At 38.7% G+C, this 24,801-nt stretch overlaps 1 protein-coding gene across 1 annotated transcript; it reads left to right on the top strand.

Moving 5' to 3' along the window:
* Positions 1 to 13,327: 13,327 nt before the first annotated feature.
* Positions 13,328 to 24,589, top strand: LOC112557253 (phosphoserine aminotransferase-like). Its single transcript, XM_025226996.1, has 10 exons — positions 13,328 to 13,540; positions 16,126 to 16,186; positions 16,333 to 16,402; positions 16,992 to 17,197; positions 18,311 to 18,388; positions 20,405 to 20,499; positions 20,693 to 20,862; positions 21,357 to 21,485; positions 21,776 to 21,913; positions 22,608 to 24,589. The coding sequence occupies exons 1-10, from the start codon at positions 13,484 to 13,486 to the stop codon at positions 22,711 to 22,713; spliced, it is 1,110 nt and encodes a 369-aa protein (XP_025082781.1). The 5' UTR covers positions 13,328 to 13,483; the 3' UTR covers positions 22,714 to 24,589.
* The last annotated feature ends 212 nt before the right edge of the window (positions 24,590 to 24,801 follow it).

Here is a 24,801-nt window from a genome sequence, read left to right on the forward strand (position 1 = left end):
TTACTTTTTTTCAATATTTGTTCTTGTTAAATTATTTTACTTTTCAACAAGATGGGATGACATATGTGATCTAAAATACAGAGTTACTAAATTAGAAGCCAAGCTTTTCTTTTCCTTCACATGTCTGAGAACTTGCGAACCTTTTTAATGATGAGAAAATTATTATAGGAAGAAAATACTTCACAATCGTATACCCGCAGAAAAGGCATTACTCGTGAGTAGGGATCCTCCCGATGGGAATCAGCTTGTCAGTTCGTTCAAGGGAGTTAATTAAATTGCGATCATGCACCTCCTCCTGGTTTCTTTGGTTGCTGATTGTTGTGTCCCTTTGAATAATCAAAGCAACTCACAAGCAGATGGTTGTGGGAGATGTCAAACATGATAAATCCTAGATTTGGTCCCAAAATGAAATGTTTGGTAACCGTTATCTTGCAGATTTTTATATAATGTCACAAATTTACTTCAATTTACGTGTAATTTTTAAACATGCGTATTTAATGAGAAGATACTAAAAAAGCTCCCAGCCAAATGAGGCATGACTCCGTTACCTTCACATTGTCCAAGACTTATGCAGTCATCAGGAACTGCCTCTGCTACTCATGCATTTTTTTAACCTTGTTATCTCCATTTACACAGTGGGTAAGAACCAGAGGAGCAAAAAAGAATGTAAATGAATGAATGAAAAGAATGGAAGAATGTAAATGTTGTTCACTGTTGGCGTGAAATCGAGCATCTCGTCCGATGCCAGTCACACTGATGACTCTGTGTGTACACAAGTTATTATTGTTCCAATGCATCTACAATACAGTAAACAGACTTCTCCAGGCATGACCCTGACTTCTGGCACTTTTATGAACAATTGAACTTGGGAGCAAAGTGCATGCTCCCTAACGACAGATGTCAAAACTAGTTTTCGATGTCAGCAGTCTAAAGTACCTTGTCAGAACTGAGATATAGAAGAGGTCAAGACCATAGACTGGCCCCCTCTGTGCCATATCGGCGTTCGCACGCGATGACCTGCTCGACGGGTGCTTGAGAGTAGTGTCCTCTGGCTCTGTGACCCGAACACTCTGTGCTGTGACCTCGGCACGCATCTCCCCGAGGTACAACGCCCTCACTGCGCCGCTCCACCAGCTGACGAAATCAGGTCAAGTCACGCGCTGCGTGCCTCTCCCCACCCCCTCCCGCATTCATACAGACACAAACATGCTGACGTCATACAATGTATCACGTGCATTTCTAACTGAATGTTCAGTCAGGATGAGAAGAACCGTCAAAGCGAGATTTTTGATAAAAGGTCAGCAGCCGAGAGGGTGGCCTTGACGTCCCTGTCAGTGGTCGCACGTTTGCACGGGCTCTTGCGTCATCCTTGAGCCCAGTGACCACGGCAACACACTTTTATCATGCGGTGGCTTTCTGAGCAGACGAGGTTTCGTCATGCACGTTACAAAGCGGTTTTTTCAAGGCCTGGGGCGGGAGGTGAGGTCTTAAAAATCGGTGGTTTCGTCAGAAAGTTTTCGCGATTTCTGCACATTGTAGCTACTCCATTGCATCAACCAAGCGTAAACATATTTTTGGGAGAGAAAGAGGGTGTGGGAAAAATCTAAAGATACCATTAACTTTAACACCCTACGGCCCTTAAAGGGACTTCTACAATCTTGCATTCTAGGAAGAGCGGAAGGGATCTTTTCTATTCGTTTTATTTTGATGACAGCATTATTAAATACCTTGTTGTTGTGCATACCATTTAAGCGAACACTGTTAACTTAGAGAAAAAGGCAATGCAATACGTTACGGTAGCATTATAATGTCCCCAACTTCGAGAAAATAAACAAAATATATCGCAGTTCTTATTCATTTCCCAGTCCAGAAGCTAGACTACGGCAAAGTACTTTAATGAAAGTCACAAAACAGATGTACCTGTCAGGATCCCACCCTGTATGTTTTGCTCTTTTGTGAAGGAAAACAAGGTCCACAAGAGCACCCTTATTTTCAAATGACTGGACTAAGTTCGGTGTTGACAAAAATTTTCCCAAAATTTGGCGAATAACATTCCCACTTTAGAGATAGGGACCTTAAAATATCACCATGCACAGACAGAACTGAACTTTCATATGTTCACGTTGTCAAGGCTACAGTTAGGTGGATCTGTGAACATTCTTGGTTTTCCCTGTTTCTGCATCTCGAGAACAGAGATTCACTGGAAATTGGAAAAATGGTACCTTAAAGTCTTGTAGTCTGTTATTTGCGGCTTTGCTGTGTTATGATAATAATAAATAAGACATTTGTATAGCCTCTTTTTCTAGCATCAGCCAGACTCGTCACTTTACATATAGGTATGCATGCCGCCTCCTTCAAAAAATGTATTGTTGCTTTGCCGTTCACTATCACCACAGAGTTTGCCCCCCTCTCCCCCACACCACCCACCCCGCAAGCCGAGCATCTTCGTACGCAAGTGTATGCTTATTATTATTATTAAGAAGACGAAGAACAAGAACAAGAACAAGAAAAGTTTATTTATATAGCGTTCTTCCCCACCATCAAAAGTATGGTCAAAGCTCCGTACAAAAAGAAAACGCACAAAAGCAAAGAGTTGGTTATGAGCCTTCATGAGTCTTCTGAGTCTTCACTGGGGCATCTCCCGCTTATCTGTTGTACATCCGACCACTCGGAGAAATCATAAACTAATTAAAGCGTCTTTTTGTCAAGATGTTAGTTGTTGTTTTTTTTTTTTTTTTTTTTTTTTTTTTTATCAGAGAGCAATGAATACAGCTGTGCGTTCGAAACATATTAAGCACACCAGCCGCCATGTCACAACAATAGTCTGTCAATGGACCATGCACATGCCCGATATCTAGAGACCTTCCCATAGCTCGTTGCTGATCTTCTCAGTGTGTAAGTTGTAACTGGCAAAGCTGTGATGGAGGTGTTGCAATCATGTTCTCTCAAGCAACATCGAAGCTAATATTTTCTGCAGTCTAGTGATATAAGATTTCATGTTTTTATGCTTGCGTGTGCTCTCGCTTAAATAATCTGTGAGCGACCCAGTAGTTCAATCCGTGAGTCATCCACACTTTCAAGAGGTCTGTATGTCCTCTGATTCACTGCGAGACAAGCAGACGAGATACCCTACACACAAACCACGGTCTTCTGATTGTTCCTGCAGGTATTATTGGTTGGGGCTTTCGACTGGAGCTGCAAGCGCGATAAGTTTTTTTAACATGATAATTAAAATAACAGAAAGTTCACCATTCTGACTTGGACTTACTGGGACACATACCGATTTTGTCGTCAGTTGAGGTAGTTTCCCCCTTCATGCCAGTCTGCGGCGAGGCAGCTGTACCAGCGGTCAGAGAAACAAGCAAAAATATGATAACAGTGTCTAGTAGGTTTGCTTCAGTTTTAAAGAGAATGCAAACGTATTCTTTTACACACACACGCGCAGCTACTTTTTTTTATTTTCGAAATGTGGAGTTTAGTTGTAATGGATTTCATCGCTGTCATCTTTGGATTCACTCAGCAGGTCACTTCTCGCCATTATTTGATGTCCCTCTACTCCAGCATGTCTCTTTCCAGCTCGTTTCTAATGGACTCAGCTGTTGAATGAGTATCTGACTGTAACAGGTTGGTGAATGTTGAGAGAGGAGATGGCACCGCCGTTGTAAAGAAGCTGGCCCAAGAAAAGTGCGCCCTCATCTTTAACACCTCTCTGCCCACCAACAGGCGTTATCTCTAACACCTCGCTGCCTTAATTAACAATGGAAATAGATACGGCTTTGATCCAAAAGTGACAACAAAAGTGGATTTCTGAAGAGATGACAGTTCTCGTAACACTCGAAGACATACTGACCTAACAAACTTGACATACTGACCCATATTCTGCGACAGCAAGTTCTAAAGTTCAGTTGCCGCCTCCCCTCCCTTCGTCATAAATCATATGCATAAGTGACTAGCTTAAATAGAATGACCTATCCTTTAGTGGTTTGTAAAATTTTAAGAGGGCATTTTTGTCATCACAATAAATACGTTCAAATTTAGGAAAGTTTTCAAATTATTTGTTTTGTTCATTCTTTTAATTCCCAAAAGATATTAAAGGTGATTTTCTAAATATTATTCCTCTGTAATAATAGGTGCAAGGTTTTTTGGTCGCTTTTTTCAGGTGCACTTTTAGTACATTGTACGAGTAGGAAACTCGTTCGCGTCCTCTTTACTTTCACATGACCTGAACAGCAGATATGAAGCTTGAAGCCTGATCTGTGTCTGGACGCCAGACATTATACTTACTGAAGCCTACTGATTGCAGTGAGGTTACATCTAAATATGTATTTAAGGCTTGTGTGTTCACTGAGTACTTATATCCTCCCTCCACTAATGTCTTTACTACAAACGTATATTATAATCTAATCAAACTAATAAAATTGTTACATAGACACCTAGTGTAGTGTTGCAGTTAAAGGATTTTGCCAAGCCATCTTCATCGACCCCAAGACAAGATTGTTTTGTTTGTACAAATAAAATACAAAAAAAAAATCATGAACAAGATTTTCAACAGCATCCCACTGCCACATAGCGTTCTTGTTTAGAATACGCGACCATATAAGAAGGAAAAGCAGCTACAACACAACACAAACATAAACATATTCTTAAAATATCTCCCAAACGGGTTCAAATTCCCACAGCTATTTTCAAAGCGAGCACAGTTTTCTTTCTTCCAATTCCATTTTTTTTCTTCGATGTAAATAATTTAAATACATTATAATACAATGGAAAAGTCGTCAATGACACGAACCTCATTTCTGACACTCAGAATTGATAAGGATTGACTAACCTTTAGAAGGGTGGAGGAAAATATATTCTTACGTCTATAATTTACAATACTAACACATCTTTATAGCACCTGACATCGTCAGAAACATGCTGAATGGACTGTTTTTTTCCGAGCTACTGCTAAGCACGATATACTTGAAGGAGAAAGAGTTTGTCGCCACTGTAATATTTTACAACCACCAATCAAAACAATAAATCTCCTCACGAACCATTTGTTCCTCGAGCAATCTCACGGTGCCAGCTGCCCACAAACAGCGAATGATGTCCACAAAAAGTAACCTGCATGAGATACTGTGATGCAGCAGTAATACTTCTTACCCAGAGAGCAAAAATGTGTACATAAACAGCGATCACAACGACTTCTATGCCCATACAGTAACGTTGTAATCATAGTTACACAAAGATACCATAATCATATGTACATACAGTCAAAACATAAATGTCTTCTTACCTGTACAGAGCGACTGTCGCACTGATTTCCAAGTGATTTTTGCACTTTTCCACCCCCTTGTCTCATTTTCTTTCCTTGTCTGTCTGTCTGTCTGTCTGTCTGTCTGTCTCTCCCTCTTTTTGCTCTGCCCACGTGTTTGTGTGTGTGAGGGGTGGGGTGGGGAGTCGGAGGGGATGATAATTATGAGGGAAGAGAATGTCACACCAGCATACTGTGTATGTAGTTCTGTATGAACGCAAATTAACAAAGCAGTTCTAATAATTCGACAGCTGAAAGCAGCGTCCCCTCAAGTGAACTTTACTGTTCTTCGAATGCACGCATGGGGTCTCAATATGTGACGGAAAATGAAAAACCAGCTGATTCATTCCACAGACTATCTATCGCAGTAACCGCTGACTCATGGGCTAATTTTATTACTATTTGTAGCGAGCTGAGAAAAAAAACCCCACTAAACTTATATCTGTCTACATTACTGATCATACTAAAAAGCAGTTTCGCCTGATTTACAACATAAAAACGTTGTCTGATAAGAAAGATATTCCTTCCTTCCTCAACGCAGTCTCACATGATGAGTATGCTTGAATTTATCGATTGGGATTTTTCAGCTGTTATTGTTTGGGGATCCCCACCTTATCGGCCAGTGTCTCGATCCCTATTTCTCGATACATCTGTTCTGCATCTATAGACCCCCTCCGATTACTAAGAACAAATTCACAGCCTTTATCTTTTTCCCGAAATTTCATGATGTGCTGGACTAGATCAATGCACTCAATTCCCCATTTTGACAATAATTCTCATCATGACACAGCAAAAGTGTCAGAATTGTTGGACAGCTGCAGATGGCGCTGCTCCAGCCACCCTCTGCTGAGCAACTGGGCTGTATTTTGCGTATTTTGTTGATGACCATGCCCCAATGTCTGCACCTTGGCCCTGTTGTCTGCAGGTCCCTGTTGAGCTCCGTGACCTAAAGCTTACTCACCGGCGGGCTGAGCGAGTTTGGCGAAAGACTGGACTCACCATCCACAAAGAGACTTACAACGCCGCCAAGCGAAGCGATACAAAATGTATCAACAAGGCCAAAACATCCTATCTTCAGGCTCAAATCATTTATTGGACCTATTTTGTTAAGAAGATTTCAGACATTTGATCATCCTTTGACTTGATATCGGGGCCTGACAACATCTCTTGTGATATCCTTCTGGGATGCTCTCTGACCAAATTTCCACCAGTCTCTGACGCCGATATAAAGGCGATTATTCTGAAAGACAAGCCAACATTTTGCCAGTTAGACCCAATACCCACAAGCCTTCTTCTTCAGTGCTTAAATATTTTACTTCCTGGCATCACAAATATTGTAAATGTCAGCTTGTCATAGGTGTATCCCGTCCTTGTTTAAAAATGTCCTGCTGAAACCACTTCTTAAGAAATCCACTCTTGATGTCAATGTGTTGAACAATTATCGTCCAGTTTCCAAATTGTTTTTTCTCTCAAAGATCATAGAGAAAGTAGTTTTGATACAGCTCTGTCCTACTTACAAGAACACCAGCTCATCGCCCATGTTCAGTCAGCATAAATACCTTTTCACAGTACTGAAATTGCTTTAATTAAAGTCACCACCGACATATATTATCTGCCCTTGAAGGTGATGATGCTTCTGTTTTAACTGTACTGAACCTGCACTAGCGTGGTTCAACTCCTATCTCACTGATAGGACGCAGACTGAGTTTGTTGATGGTCAAATATCTCGCCCTGCTCTGCTCCTCTTTCTTTTGGCGTCCATCAAGACTCAGTACTTGGCCCAGTTCTGTTTATACTGGATATGAAGCCACTTTCATCTTGCATCCAGTCTCACAACGTTTCTCATCAATCAAATGTTGATGATACGCAACTGCATTGCTCCACTCCACCGGCTGAGTCTCACTCTGCTACCAACACCATAGAAGTCTGTATTAATGAAGTCAAAGACTGGATGGTGACAAACAAACTGAAAATCAGTGATGATAAAACGGAAGCACTCCTATGCTCGAGAAGAATAAATCCATCTTCACTCGTTTGTCCACCAAGCCACATCAAGGTGGGCGAAACCAACATCACCTTTGCGTCCTCCATCACGAACATGGGATTCATTGTCGCTGCTGACATGACTCTTGCGAAACAAGTTACAACTGTCTGTCAGTCTATTATGCAGTTATTGTGCAGCGAAACCATAGAACTCTCTCCCTTTCAATATCCGCCATCTACCCATTAGTGAATCCTCGTGCACTGAAAACGCACCTTACCATAAACATTACTCCTAACACCCTTTCCCATAATGCTAGTCCTTTTTCACACCCTTCCTTTGCAATATGCTACTCTCAGCTCTTCTCCTTGTTCCTGTTTTTTGGTTCCTCTTTGCGTTTTCTGTATTTGATTTGATTTGAAGTTAGTACTGTTGTTTCTACTTTTCTAGTTCACATGTTATTTGTGTTTTCTTGTCCCTTGTATTCTGTCCATGGTTTGTTAATTGTTTTTCTGCGCTAAGAGCATACTCCTTAGGAGTGGGAGCCTGGCATCTTCTTACATTCTATTGAGCCATTTCGGGTATCTTGTCTTTTCATGAGTGTTTTTTCCTAAAGTAAACGAAGAAAAATGAGAGGGCTATATTATAAAAAGCCATGATTTGTTTTCCTTGCTTTTTTATTCAGCTTCTATGTGTACAACCAAGTACCTTTCATAGAAATGCTGCTGCAGGTAATAACACGCTATAGGGTCCCTGCCACCAATTGGCCTATTAACATATATGTGACGGACATCTTGAGCATTGTCCTAGTTGTTTTGGGTCTTATGTAACTTTACCTGCCATTGTTACACCATTGACTGCATGAATTTCCTCGTAATTTTCAAGCGTTTTTCATACAGTTTGGTTGGTCTTTTTTTCTGGTTATCTCTGGAACCTCTGATCAATAGCAGCTATCCTGGAGCTGGTCGTCTTCTGCACATTGAGTACAGGTGATCATGAAACTTTGTTGAGATTGAATCCAAAGCATAACAATTCTAAAAGCACGTCTCATTGTTGAGGGACAAACATTCACTGAACATAGTGCTTTAAGTTGTTTTCGACATCTACAAACAAGGCATGTTTAGACGCAGTTTAACAAGTTCTCTCTCCAGCAAAGATTTGAGAATGCTTACAGAGCCACTATAAGCTGAAAAAGATTCCAATGAATCCAGAGTATCCTGTTTTTCCACTTTGTCTTTTAGCCTTTGTTTTTGTCTTTGCGCCACAATAATCTCAAGCCGACGCTGGATTATAACATTGCTCTAGCCCAGACCTGGGCAAACGCCGGCCCGCGGGCCGAATCCGGCCCGCCTCCTGTCTCTGACCGGCCCGCCCGCTGGCCCGCCCACCAGTATATATACCATGTATATAGTATTGGGTAACACTGAGTTAACTATATTAGTCCGGCCCTCTAGAACCATCCCAGTTTCTCATGCGGCCCCTTGGGAAAATTAATTGCCCACCCCTGCTCTAGCCGCTTTCGGCTATCCGCTTATCCTGTATGTGTACATGTGAATGCCTATGTTTAAGCGTATTTTGTCTAAGTATATACATGTGTGTGTTTGTACATATGTATGTGTTTGTATATGTGTATGTTTAAGTACCTTTCATACTGCAACACAATAATTAAATGACCCGTCCAATTCCAACAGCTCGCAGACGAATTTTCTACTTTGCTACATTGTTTGTACATTGTTTCCGTTTTTATATATATATAATGTCTGTACTCTACACGAAGCACCTTTTGGTGTAGAACAAGAGGAATTTGGTGCTGTGGCCTTTCATACCACAGAGAGAATCGTATGATGGGAGCAGGGCCGTGCTAAGGGGCAGGCCGTAGCAGCAGGGTTGACCGTCGATGGTTTTCTCCGGGTACTCCGGTTTCCTCCACGTTTGGTGCATGCATGTTGAAGGTTCAATTGATCCCTACCCCAAAATGGTGGGTGTTCGTGCCCCTTGGTGTATGTAAAGCGCCTTGATCCCTGCTGGAAAGGCGCTGTCTAAATGCCTATAATTATTCTACACAGCACGTCATTCACTGAGTACCTGCTCGCTGTTCGAGGGTTGACCGCAAGCTGTGTTCACGTGTCAGTGCCAGTAATGATTTGCAAAGGCCAAGGCCACTGGGTGGCAGTAGTTGTTATCTGTAATGACGTCATGTTTCCCAAGTCGTTCGCCTCAAGAACCTTCTCAACCGGACACATGTTGTCGAATAAAGCCCTGTATCGTTTGTTTCCTACAACAGTTGTTTTTTTTCAAGCTATGCACCAGCGAGACGTATGTCTCGTGGTATGAAACTGTGGTGTTGATGTTCTGTGACCTTGCCCATCCCTACACCCCCAGCTGTGGTCACAGTACTTGGAATAGCTGAAATCGTTACCCTGACCTGAAAACCGACCTCGTGCTCTTAATGTTGTGTTTAATTATTTACAGTAGATAATAACCTAAAAGGTTTAGGGGACGACCTTTACCTGTAGGTGCTAGCGGGTAGCAAAGTGGTTTTAGGCTACCAAACCTGAAGGCGTGCCGGTTCGATCCTCATGTGCTGCAGTCGACTCAACTGTTTGGAATGGGTACCTGAAGTTAAGGCAGCGAAGAGAGGAAATGGGTACCACCCTCACAAACTCCGAAAAGTGTGATCTGTGATATTCACTCCCCAGTTACTTAACAAAAAACGTTTAGCGGATGCCCTTAACCTTTTTGCGCAGCTGGGGACAGCGAGAAATGCCTGTGTATTTGCTTTGTATTTGCGATCGCCTTCTATTTTTATGTGAATTACGGATATGGTGTTTATGACTGGGCAGCATAAGCCTTCCCCAACCAATATGACCCCGACCCCTGTTGAAGTGCTAGGAACAGTGGGTGCGCAGCGAGCTACACCAAATATTTCTCTGACCGTTTTTTTTAAAAACCGGATTTCATGAACAGCTCAGATCTTGTCAACGACGTGTGCAAGCTGTTTCTATTAATAGACTTGTTTATGTCACCGACAAACCATGTTTTCATGTTTTAGCTTATTTGTTTGTTCCAATACGATTTGATTCCAGAAGACTTGTTCTCATTGTTGTTTTTGTCGCTAGACATCTGCGGGGAGGAAGACTTCTGGTGGCACTTACATAAATTTTGTCGCTTCATATTTTATTTTATATCCGTTTTTCTAATACTGAATGGTGTTTAGAACATTACGACGCAAATGTCAATTTTTAATGTCAGGAGTTTCTTCTTATACAAACCTTTGCATTAGATTGTTTTTTTCCCACGCCCTAATGCATTAGACATACTTCTTTGGTCTCCCTATTGTCCACCTGTTATATATTTTTTCCAAACTGTGTACAACGCTAAAACGTAAAGAGCCTGCCTCTTTGCTCCGAGAAGCAGCAGCAGTCAATAAATAATGCAGCGTGTTCGTGACAAGTGATAGCTAGAGAAGGCTTTGGAAATTTGAGGACCGTAAAACTTTTGGAGATAATCCAGTAGAGGAAAATATCTTAGGGCTTCCGGTTTGTGGCGCACTGTTTGAAGTGCCTCTCACCACAGCAGTGAGAATCAGCTTTGGTCTGACGGTCCTTTCTTACGATGTAACATCTGTATGCAGGGTTGACGCATTGTAGTGTTCAGTTTCTTCTACCCTGTGTGTGTGTGATTGATATTTAAGATGTATGTTTGTGCAGCTTCGTGTGTGCGCGTGATGAGTTGAGCACGCCTTCGGTGGTAAAGAAAAGGTGCTTTATAAATAAATATATCTATTTATTTCTTTTCTGAAGACCATTTTGCGAGAAACTGTGGACTCTCAATGTGTGTGTGTAATTTTGTGTCTTAATGAAAGACTTGTAATGTCTCACTCGTTTCAGCCTTTTGTGGTATTACAGGAATTATTCTTTTCGTTGATATTATCCCGAGTTTCTAAATTATTTTCGAAGAAGTCAAACTTGAGGTACCTCGGCCTCTTGTTGTGCTTTGACTTTATACAGATCCTGTTCTTGTAGGTATATATCAGAAAATCAACTCTTGACCAACTGTTTTGATCCCAAAGGACAATTATCTTGAGAAAGTATGATCTACCAAATACCAACTACAAAATAAAAAAACCAAAACAAATACTAGCTACGAGAGAAGACAAGGAGCGCATCATAGAAAAATACAAGACACAAAGCAGCGCAGTTTTACATCCAAAGCCATTCTTAAGACAAAATCGCCTAGCCCTGAGATTGTTGATGAATAAAACTAGATGTTGCCAAAGACCTGTTTTTTTCCTGAAAATTTGTACAACGCTTACTTTCACGAGCTTATCTATGGGTCTCCACATTTGAATGTCTGCATTTACTAGCTTATTTCTCAGCGCAGTGAGTCAGAAAAACATGGCATCACTGTGCAGCTGTTCTTAAACATATTGTGTTTGAGGCAAAACAAGGCTAACTCACTTCGCATTAGTTTGAAATCTCCAACTCATACGCGTATATGTGCTGTCTCTCTCTCTCTCACACATACTTCTTGATAGAAAGAGAATATCATAACAGTCATCAAGAGAAATGCCCAGTTCAGATCAAAATACTTTTCGAGCAGATCTCATAATATGTTGGTTTCTGTCGAACAATAAGAAAAACACTGAAGATTAATAAAAACATGTTATTTGCTTTTAAATATCGCGAGTCACACGTAGACGTTTTATTCTTTTAAGTATAATAATATTTGTTTACAGTTTAATGTTACTCTCCCCTTGTTGCAGCACTGTGCTACCGTTTCTCATATCAATATAACAAAATTCTTCTCATACAATTTATATTTTTTTCCATCTTTCAGGTCTTCAGACACTGAACTTGAAACAGTCAAAAGTTTTTATATTTATGTTTCTAGCTATAGATGAAGAAGGGGATTGTTACGTTTCCTACTGTGTTTAGGCACAGTCTGATAGCTTGACACCAAAAAGCTAAATCTCATTAAAGATTTGATACATTACGTACGTTTACTGTGTTTTTTAACGTGCACGATTTTCCACTAACGAGAAGAAAGGTGGGGAATATGAAGACGGATCTGCACATGTGTGCTTTCTCACCAGGCATATTACCTTCAAGTCAAAACTGGATGTACGCGTGCCACAGAAACGAGCCCCCATGCAGCTATCCCCACATTCTTGAACTTATTGTGCTGTAGTACAAGCTGTGATCTGATTTCCGTCGCCATATATATTATCAATGGCCAGCGAAGTCCGCGCGGTCATTGACTTGGTTCGATACGACGATCTCACGCTTCACTGGGTCCAGTGGTCTGACCAGCTCTGACCACTGTGCGTGTATAGCATTTTGATGGTATCGGTCAAACTTAAGTACAGCCTGTTCTTAACCCGACCCAAACCACAAATACACAGTATTATATGGGTCTCCGTCTAATCGTCTGACGTGGCGTCATGCACTATGGATCGATATGGCTCGTGGTAGTTAAATCCAGAAACCATTTAAAATCTCATCCATTCATCTCTGGGTCGTTTTTGTATGCCTTTGTAGACCATGCCCCTATAATTACCCGACCACTGACTATAGGCAAAAGTATATCCCAGCCATATCGACCCACCCTCTACCTGGTCAACATGGAGTTGCTACGCATAACCGGATTTTATTTTGTGGAGTGGGGGGAGGGGCATAGTTCGGAGGTGGAGAGGAGGTGGTGAAGAATGATGTCACAGCCAAATATTGCATCAGTTGTAGCAGACGATCGTCTAATTGAACGATCGAAGTACTATTGTAAAAGTGAGGTTTGTAATCCACAATGTAGAGGCATAGACATTATGCTGATTAACAACGCTGCATTATATCACAGCGTACTCGTGGTCTTATTTATTTCTGTCAATTATGCGGGCTCAGTTCATTTTTAATGTATAACCGAGTGATCAACAGATGCTGTCATCACTCAACCGCGTGCAGGCGTGTGAACTTTGGTGGCCTTCGCCCATGATGACCTTTCTTTCTCGCCAACCAGCTGTCGTCGCCCGTGATCAAACAGCCAATGAAAATCTCAGTTCTCTGAAACTCACTTTCGGCGGAGGAACATGGAGGTTATAAAAAGGTGATGCAAGCTAGCAGTTGTCTCTTCATGTAGCGTATTCGACTGTAACTTATTCCTAGAGAATTGCTATTTTTAAAAACCAAACAACCACTATCTCCTGCCTTAAAATGGATTCCACTCCAGTCATCAATTTTTCACCAGGTCCAGCAAAACTACCGGCGTCGGTGAGTCTCAGTGGTGGTTTTTTGCAAATGACGTTTATTTGACAGCCTTTATTAAACTTATTTGTCTTTAAGAATATCAAAGAGCACCTATAAATATTGTAGAAGAAAATAGACTCAAGAAAACACAAGATCTACTTGTTTCATGATCGTGAGGTTTCACTAAAAGCGTGTGTTGATACTGCATAGTTAGCGCCCCAAATCGAAATCCGAAATTTTATTCTAGCATTTTGTTGAAGCATGGCGCAAAATTTATAAGTTTGATCAGCGATAATGATTATACTCGATAAATTATTTTTAAAAATTAAATTTCATATTTGTATTGATACAGGGTATACACTTGTTAATTCAGTTTGCTGTACGTGTAGTTGTCATCAGAAGGTCTTTCTGTTACCAGTTGTTGCTTTGTACAAGCAGACGATAAGTCTGCTGCATTTTAAGTTGATGCATGAGATTTTTCTTGCATACATTTAAGCTTTTTTATAGAAAGTAAGCCACCGTTATTAAAGCGACCACGAGCATTACTTTATTTAAGGAACTAGCCTATAGTAAAAGAATGTATAACTCCCCCCCACCCCCCGGAGGTTGAAAGTTTTTTTTCTTTAATTGGTAATTGCATTCAAAAGTTCACTACAGCCAGCTCAAATAAAATGTCACATGCCAATGTCAAAGGCTAATAGCACACAAAAAGAAAGGTGTGCGTTATTTTGTACAGATGATAATGTTTAATATCAGCAATATTACAGTTTATACATGCCTGTTCCACTGACCTACTTCATTGCAAAATCAGGGTTTGTTACATAAAAAATACAGCTAATGTACATTGCACGTCAGTGCTGGTAGTAGTAGGTTGTTGATACCCAGTGCAGGTAATCAAACTGGACTTTTTTTAAGTGTAAGATTTTCTCTCCTTCTATAGTCAGCTGGTTATGAGCTATAATTGTCAACTGCATACAGCAGAAAATAGGGGGGGGGGGGAATTAAGAGTTTGCCTGGTTTCCCATCCAGAAAATGCATTTGATTTTCAGAACCTCAGTTAAAAAAATATTTGACACCCTATCACTCAGTAGTAAAGAAACAAGTGCACAGCAGGGTAAATTTGTTAATGTTATCCTATTCTCTTTCCCTGATGTTTTTATGTATTTAGAATTGTGTCACTGATATTTGATACAAAGAAAGTAGGCCTTCATGGCCCTATAATACACTGGGGGTGATTAGGAACAAGAAGTAGATCTTAGGCCTAATTTTATGTTTACAGAACCTGGACAAAGTTTCTTTACATGATCTGGAACCCTTCTAGTATAATATGTTGAATTTGTGTAGTGCTTTTTTACCATTATTAAAGGTGGGGTCAAAGCGCATACGAAAAAGAAAGAAAAAAAAAGATACAAACATAAGAAGAACGGAAAAAACATTTGTAGAATCATTGTAGATGTGTTTTGGTCCCCTCTGAGAGTTGGCTCCATTACTGGTTTTGTTCAGATGTTTCTTTTGTGGAACACATCTTAGGCACACCTGGAACCGTGAAATGTTCAGAGGAATGCAAAAATCTCATCAGGCCTTGCAATTGCGGAAGCTCTTCAGTTTTCGGAGGCAGGAATCAGAAGTGTTGTACCATTGTTGACAGATATAGAAATAATTTCATTCTGGCAAGCGTCTCACCCAAACAGACGCGCTGACCCATAGAGAAGGAAATGAACTTTTCAGGTCGCCACAGTTTGCCATCCTCTCCAATGAAACGGTCAGGTTGGAATCTTTCAGGGCTACCCCAGATCTCCAAAGCTTTCATCACAGAATCCAGGTTGGGGAATGACATGTACCTTATAATACCATACTTGCTGCAGCTTCTGCAACAGCTTCTTTTCTTTTTTTTTTTTTTAAGTGGGTTGGTAGCCCAAAGGAAAACCCTCAAACTGGAGACCTTTACCATTCTGTGCCTATGCCATACTCTGGGAATAAGATTGCCTGAAAGATCAACAGCAGCCTGTGGAAAAGAATCAACCAGAGTGCCTCTAGCCAAGACATCAAAAAAACTCAAATGGGGCTGACACCATTGCCAGGCAGACACTATACTGGAATCCTCAGGGGAAGAAGAGAGTTGGGAGACCAAAACAGACTAGGAAAAGAACAGTAAACAGCAAGGCAAAGGATGCTGGAATCACATGGTCCCAACTAAGGTGGTGGTGGGTGGGGCTGCCCAAAACTAGGTACACTGGCGAGGGGTTGTTGTGGCACTATGCTCCTCAAGGAGAAACAAGGAATAAACTAAACTAAAACTAATCCCACACTTGACATAAAATTGTTTAAAATCAAACAAATCAAAATAAGTATATACTGTTGATGTGATAGCCCTTTGTGAGTTACATTTCTACATAATGGAAAACACTGGTTTTGCTAGCATGCACAAATTTTGCATGAATCTCTCTCTCTCTTTACCACATAATTTTAATAGGAGTGCCTCTCTTGGTTTGCTTTATTTTACAATACTGTATCTGCATAGTTTTAGCTGTTTCCACTTACTTTGGTGTTCTGATCAGATTGAGAGATACCTAGTCATTAATTAATGTCTCCCTTTTTTTTTCGTACAGGTACTTGCACAAGCCCAGAAAGAAATGGTTAACTACAAAAGTACGGGTGTCAGTGTCATGGGTGAGTAACATGAGTATTTGACAGTGAGACTGCATTAATTATTTTTATTTTATTTTCTTCGTTCAGCACAACCTGAACAAAATTTCAATTTCTTTGATAAAATTTTTAATTCCATCCTCTGGGTTTTTTTTCCTTTTTTTCATCAGAACTCAGCCATAGGTCATCAGACTTCACAAAAATTTTGACAGGTGCAGAAAACAATCTCCGAAAACTGCTGTAAGTTTCCTTATAGGTGGGGTGGCATCAGAGCTTCTTATGGTTGTATTTTATATTTTGTTTTCTATTTCCCTTTATTACTTTTATGCTTTTTATTATCTTCATGTCCCTTATTATCACTTTTCTAGTATGTTTAATTTTTTTTATTTATTTTATGTAAACTTTTAAGTTTGTATTTGCTTTTGATAACTTTGTAATTCCATTAAAAAATTTTAAGTAAAAATATTAAAACTTGTAGATTTGTTTTTAAAATATCCATACAAGTTGTAGCCTACATAACAGCTGTGACAAACGCCTTGCAGTGAAGAAACATTTCCAGAATTTCCAAAATGTGTGGCATAATTTTGCGCAGTAATTAGTAATACATATGAGCCACACATTATTTTGGACATGTTAACACAGCTGGGCTTTGTGAATTAAAAACTGAATTCTTGAAAGAGTTCATAATTTGGATTTTTAAAGTGAGGCTTTAATATTTTGTTAATTGAGCTTAGACAAGGATTATTATTTTATTCAAATTACAACTTTATGATAGCTAGATAAACCTGCCTATGCTGTGGAAATGTGAATAGTTGCTTCTTTTCCACAGGAACATCCCTAACAATTACAAGGTGATATTCCTGCAAGGTGGTGGAACTGGACAATTCTCAGCCCTCCCTCTCAATCTTTTGGCCCTGAAACCGAGCATGTCTGCTGACTATGTTGTCACAGGCAGCTGGTCAGCCAAAGCAGCCCAGGAAGCAGCAAAATATGGCAAAGTCAACCTTGTGCTTCCAAAAACCAAGAAGTACACAGGTTAGTCACACTACCTGTCCCTGACATGAGAGAAAGACAGCCCTGAACTTAACTGTATTATAGTAAGCATTATTTTGTGTAAGGGGTTGCATATGCATGTGTGTGAGAGGTGGGTGTTGTGTCATAACCCTTGCTCTTAATACAGTGCATAATTAGGGGTTTTTTTTTTCCATGCATCTCACAGTGAATGCCAGGCAGAATATACACAGGTACAACATAGTTTTCCTGAAAGTTCCTGTACATTTAGCACAATGCTTACCCAAGTGTTAGGGAAGCTAAAGTAAGGATAGATACAATGCATTAGTCAGCTAGATGTGCACACATCATGCTGCGATGGCACCCAACCTGAGACATGGGACAAAAGACTGAGGCACAAAAGCCAACAGAGTGTGTCTGAGATGGTTGTGACTGTAGAGACTGCACTATCCTGTAACCTCATAAGAGCTTCTGGTCTAAAAGGGGCCTTCAGATAAGAAAACTCTGATTTGTGTATAAGAGTGGTTTTTTGTTTTGTTTTGTTTTTTATGGAATCAAGTCCAAAGCTGTGGCCTTTTCACAAACTTACAAGAAAAGAAGTTTAGAAAGTAAGAGGGGAGGTAATTATAGTTAACAGAAGGAAATTGACCTGAGGCTTGTCTTTATTCACTAACAAGTTAATAAGATTGTGCCCAGTGTTGGGATTAATATTTGTGACCTTTTTCTATGTCTGTGCCACTATGCCACAGTAACTATAAGAACTTAAAGATATAATTTGTTTGCTTAACTTAAATTAAAATTTTTGTGTTGTGATTGATGAGAAAGCCCTGAAAATCTTTTTTTGTTTTGTGTGTTTTGGTCGAGTGAAAGAACATGCATGTTATGGTTGTTACGGGGAAGTGGGGGTGTGCGCACATGATAATTGAATGATATCTTTACTTGTAAGTGTTCTTGTGTAAACCAAAGACAGTTTTCTGTTCTGACCAGTGCCTTATTTATTTTAGATTTTAGATGGTCCTTTTCAGCTGTCTGTGTCACCAAACAGAAAGAAATAAAAGGCATATAGATATCTGGCATGGCCGTGTAGTTATATTGCATTTTTCAGAAATAATGCATTTGATTTGATCTCTTTTGCAGACATCCCAGACCCAAGCACCTGGACTCTTAACCCAGAAGCATCTTATCTTTACTACTGTGCCAATGAGACAATACATGGTAAGTGGGTTCTTTTTTTAAAAGTTGTTAATTAGGCCATTAAATTTCTGCGGTGTGTAGCAAGGTGCAGTCTTGGAGATATTTGCTCCTCGAAGAACTTGAGAATTATCCAGACAAAGCAGAACTGAATACAACTGGTTAACAGCTAGTGTACAAAGGGAGCCAGCTCACCATTATGGGAGTTCATTTTAAATCTTGGCAATTTAAACAGTATTTATTATGCTTGTAGTTGTTGATAGCATATGCAGTATGGATCCCCTGCACAATTAATGCTCAGTACTAGAATTGATTTATTTGAAAGGACATAAAATGATATATTATTCTGTTAATTTTTTGGCCTCCATCTTTAATATATTTTTGCCAGTATACAGTGGATTTTATGCAGTTTAATTGTCAAAGCTCGATTAAACGAGTTCCAGCCCTTATATGAGTTTTGAAGTTAAAACCCACTTCAGTTATAAGCCTTCAAATATCAGCATTCTCACCTGTTGCCTAAAAAAGAAATTCACATGCATAATAGCAATAATAATAGTTTTTATACTGCAATGAATTATAGCTAGAAACTACTAAGTGTGCACAACATGTACACTCATACATGCACACTGTGAATTTTTCTGAATCCGTTGGATGGAGTATGAAAATAACATTTTAGCATGAAGAACTTGTATTATTTTTATATAGTGTTTGTTTTGTTGGGTTTTTTTTTTTTTTTTCCATGGTGTAGCCTTTCTTGTATAAAGGCACACATACACCTTTTGTCATTCTTGGTGGTGGAATGGTTTAGTAGACTTTCCCATTTTGATAGTATCTGCTAGGCATTGCCACTAGGAGTAGATGCTGCCACCCAGTCCAGATGCTTGATGATGACTTTTTCCAACTCCCCACACTTTCTTTTCCACCTTTGTTGAAAAGATGTGTTGGTTTTTTTTTTTAATTCGGCATAAAAAAGAAAGATTTCACCTAAATAAAATTGGCACTCCGCGAGTTTAACTCAAGGCTATGAGTACATAAACATTTTATTATTAAACAGTTTGTAACAACACAAAGTATAATATACAGGTTTTAAAAAGTTATAAAATATTAAAATATAAGCATAGATGATTATGGATTAGATGGCTTTTAGATATGCTAAAAAAAAATTTTTTAATCTACCGCATTTTTAGTACTTATCTTCTTCAATATTCCACACATCACAATAATAATCTAGTATGAAATGTAGAGCACAAATCATGCTGTGAGGTCAGCAGTGATTCCATGCTGTTTGAATATTTTATGGTTTTTAAGGAAATTTGAACATTGATATGTTAGTCTTGTTAAGGGAATTGGTCTCGCAATTAAAAATTGCACAAATTTCACCCATCGTTATAACTTGCCCTTTAGCTAGTGCTGATGATTTCTTACCTTCCCTCCTCTTCTGGCTAGGGAACGTCAGCAGTGTGTGTTTTTGGTTGCTACTAATTACAAAATTATCTAATTGCAGTATTTTTATGCTTTATGAATGTGCAAAAAGTGTTATTTAGTAAATCTGATGTTGCACATTTTATTGTGTTGCCAATGTAGGATTGAAATAAACTCAACTTTTGTGATTTGAATTTAGTCACACTTTAGTGTCAGATTTACTGCATTCTCTTTTTGTGTGGAACAATGTTTGAGGGTTCGCATCTTGCAGATGGATTAGGATTATTTGATAGGAAAAATTAGTAACTTACAGTAAAGCCAGCGATTAATGATTTTCTGTCCCCAACAAAAGCTAAGTCACTTTGGAGTGTCATCTTTCTTCTAGAATTTTGTCTTTTGCAAATTAAAAATCAGGTTTTTTTAAGAAAAGATTTTAGGCTAGCCTTGAGCACTATAAGATTGCCATGTTTTGGTACCAGCAGGCTGCAACCCTTTCAGCCAGTTTGTACTGAAGAGAGGTCCTATATGCACAAACAGCTAATTATATCAAATACTATTACTAGTCAATTGACAGCATGTTTCAGCGTGTTTCAACAGCTTGCATTTACTTTGTACCAGGTGTGGAATTCCAACATATTCCAGAATTCTGTGGTGTTCCCCTGATTGCAGACATGTCTTCAAATATCCTGACACGTGACATTGATGTGTCCAAGGTGAGGACATGCTTTTTATTTAAATTATATTCTTGTTGCTCTGCTTTTTATTCTAAGTAGGTAGAGATATATGACTAGCAATGAACAATAGGTCAGTTTGATTTTTTTTTTTTATATATATATAATGAAGAAAATATATTGTGTGTAATCTTTCCATGTACTAAACTCTTTACAACTGGGTATTTTTTTCCAGTTTGGCGCGATATTTGCTGGTGCACAAAAGAACATTGGTTGTGCTGGTGTCACTTTGGTCATTATTCGTGAAGATCTGATTGGGAAGGCATTGCCCATCTGTCCTATCATCTTTGACTTCCAGGTTCAGGTTGGAAACAACTCACTGTATAACACGCCACCAACTTACAGGTAAGTTTTGTCTGGCATTATATTCTTTTTTTGGTTAAATTTTATTGCTTTTTCGTGACTATTTTGTTTAATATAATTAATATCAACTCATTCAACGCAGATGAAAATGGAACATAATAAAACATTTAAAACGGGGATATTGGGGCAAAGTATAATGTGTTCCAATATTGACACCTATTTACCTACAGTAAAGATAACCACTATCGACACAAAGCATTTCTCCTTCAGAGAAATAATGTATGGTAAAACCATTCCTGAAGATGCCAACATTTTCTTCATTTACTTGTTCATTTGTTTATACACGGTGGGATGTTTTGTGACATGACCCAGTTTGCATTAGTGTGCGAAATGCTGTAGTTATGAATACGTTTACTGCTGTGGAAGCAAATTGTAGTGTAAGAGATATTCACCACCTTATGTGACTCCATATATATATATTATCATGCTAAAATTATAAGCCATGTCATAAAAAAATTATATCCTTATTTTTTTAGCATCTACATCATGGGCCTTGTCTTTGAGTGGATTTTGGAGCAAGGTGGTGTAGCAAAAATGGAAGAATGGGCCATCAAAAAGTCTTCTGCAGTTTATGATGTCATTGACAGCTCAAATGGTTTTTATGTGTAAGTGGGAATCACCTGTATGTCAATGACTACTTAAATCGATTGTTTTTGCAAGTAGAAGCTATTAGTCTATGGTGTTTCTCATGTGTCTTGAAGGTCAAATGATTGTTAGTATGAAAGATGACTTTCATTTTCAAATGAATCTTCTCATAATAAGATACCAAATTATGTGTTATGTACTACTACTATTTTAGTAGTATGAAAGACTTGCACCTAGATGCTGACTCCTTCCCTCTAATTCTATGAGAGAGATTCGTTTTATTCTAAAGGCATTCTGTGTCTGTGTGTAGATGCCCTCTGGACAAAGGTTGCCGAAGCCGCATGAATATTCCCTTCCGGATTGGATCAGCTCAGGGTGATGAGGCTTTGGAGAAGAAATTTATTCAAGAGGCAGAAAATGCAAAACTCATTTCTCTTAAAGGCCATAGGTGAGTTGTCACCATTTTTCACTTGCTCCAAGCACTTCACATTCCCTCGATTGACCTGAAACATTTATATAGCCAGTAGTTTGAATATTTATGCCTATTAACCTACAATAAAGACAACTATTTTTTTAATGTTTACGTGGTGTGCCCTTTTTAAGGAATGTACTTTTTCTTTTCTTGTACTAAATAAAAATGAAAGATGATAACTGTACAGAACACAGAGCTCGTGTTTGGGAAGTTGGTCACGAGGTAGAAATTAATTTTAAAAAAGCATTTACACAATGTATACAAACTAATAATGCCAAACAAACACATTTTTATTAGAATGTAACTATTACCTACTATTTTTTGCCATTTTCGGTTGTTGAGTATAAATCGACGCCGAATTGAGCAACCAGCAACCTTCACAAACATGGTGCTTTATCAACTGAGTCATTGACCACTTTCAAATAAAACAAAATACCTGATTACTTGGCTTTTTACAGCTTTCTAAGGGAAGTATCCCATATTAAAATAATTTCTAAAGATACCAACAGTTTCTTCCCTTATTTATGCACATTTTGGCATGTTTTTTGAGGCTACACTGTTTGCAGGAATGTGAAGCGCTCAGTCAGTTAACTCTGCTATTACTTGCGTTTTGAGTTAATAGTTGTTGATTTTATTAACAAAAAAAAATACTTTTGTTTTTGTGATTCAGATCTGTGGGTGGCATCCGAGTATCACTGTATAATGCTGTTACAGTGGATGAGACATTAGTTTTGGTCCAGTTCATGAAGGACTTCATGGCTCGGTATCGTCAGTAAAGTTCTGTGCAGAACTTGGGTGTATCACAGTCAACGTGACATTGGTGGACAAAAAAGACAGTTTTTTGTTTTTTTTATGTCTTTTTGATCTCTTGCATTATCTTTCACTCACACTCTCAAACTGTGGCCGATTCTGTATGTGAGAGAGCAAGCTTAAATTGTGTGTGTGTGTGTGCGCGCGCGCTCCAAAGTACATGTCTGGGTGTGTTTACCAAGAGTGAAGCTAAGAACTGCAACAGAAAGAGAATCTCAGCATGAAGTCTTTCCACAAAGTCTAATTGTGATACTGAATTCTCTGCCTTCTGTATGATATCAATACTTTGATGAGACCATTACAATCTAATTTAAGACCATGTTGTAGATGTGTGTGGGCTGTATATACATGCCTGGTATGAAGAATCTTAATTCCAAAACTGCAACTAGCAAACTAGACATGAACATAGCCAGTCTAAATGTGGGCATGTTAAATGTGGCCTGCACAAATTTGTTCTTTCCATTCTGTTTACCTTGATAATAATAAATATAACCATGTTAAGAGTATATATATATTGCGTTATTCATTACCATCAGACTTTGTAGTTGAATCCCATCGGTATAGTATATCCACTTTGTTCAGTTTAACAATTTTATACTTGATCATAAAAATAGCTTGTTTAAAGAAATTCGTGCCTTGGAATTAATCATCAAACTGTGGGTTAAAAAAAAACTTTTCACTTTGTGTTTGAAAATGTAGCAAATGCTCTTTAGAAGAAAATGGAAATTAAGGTGACCCTATTTTACTCTGTGGCAGAGAAGATGGCATATATATATATACGATGATGTATATATGACATAATGTTTGCTGCTGTAAATCCTTTCATATTGAAAGCATTAATATTTTTAAACTTATAAATACTATTGAATAAAACAGAATCTAAATCAGAGGTATACTGAAGGAAAATTATCTTTTTAAAACCTAATGTTATTGTTTCCATAAAGAAACAGAGTAAAAAAAAAAAAAATCCATCAACCCACAGTGCAGTTTGAATTTCCTTCATGGAATGGAAGACCAATAACTTTGTACAGAGCGTAGTAGCCACCCAATTGGGACAAAAGGAACTTCATGCAATAGTGAAATTATATAAATCTAGTGGCATGCTTGTATAAATGTGACAAAGTATTTTGTGCCTGATATGCCTTGTAAGTCATGCTGTAAGGTAATTTGCAAGCATTTATCCTCTAGTACAATCTGTCAAGTATTATAAAATATTTCGTGGGTAAGGTTCCTAATGGTATTCATAATTGGTATGTCAGGATAGATGTGTATGCAGAGTGGGAGAAAAACCTATTTGACAATGCAGTTTTAAAATGCCATTTTTCTGTTAAATTAGTAATATTTTAAAGAATGATTTGTTTCTTGAAATAAAATCTTACTCAACCCTTCATGTGCTTCACTGAAATGTAAAATCCAGCACAACACTGCGCATGCATTTTGTACAGCACAATGTAATGATTTTTTGCTGTGTTCCAAGACACAGGGATCTCAAATTGTGTTTATTTTGAAAAGATGCCCTGTACTGACATCTTCAATTTAACCAAACAAGATTCAGCATAATTTGTACTTTCAAGTGCTGCATGACTAACACAGTTTTTGCCCATTTTCAGTTAGACATGCCTTCTTAGCATATTCCTGAAAACAAATGTTCTGAAAATGCTGTGTGCTTTCACATCGTGGTCTTATTTTGTACATAACCAAAGGACAAGTTGGTTGATACCTCTCACAGCAGACTCACGATGGCAGACAATGTGCAGGAGGAGTAGAGACCGGTATTTTTATTTACATTCTTTGTGGACCACTTGTAAAATCCAAAGGCAATAAATTTGTAGTGGAATCGAGGCAAACTTGTTCTTTTTATTTTTACAAAACTTACAGATTTGTGTGTTATTGCTAAGCAAAATAGGTTTGAAAATGTCATTTTTGCTGTTGGCTATGGCTGTTTCTTTTTCATTTTAGCCTGACAGTCTTTTAACAGAGGGAATTTGTCAAAGGTCAGATGAGGGAAGTGAAAGCATTGATCATGTGTTCAGCGTCAGGAGGTGAAATCTTAA

The sequence above is a fragment of the Pomacea canaliculata genome, linkage group LG2 (assembly GCF_003073045.1).
Source record: "Pomacea canaliculata isolate SZHN2017 linkage group LG2, ASM307304v1, whole genome shotgun sequence".
NCBI classification, from domain to species: Eukaryota; Metazoa; Mollusca; class Gastropoda; order Architaenioglossa; family Ampullariidae; genus Pomacea; species Pomacea canaliculata.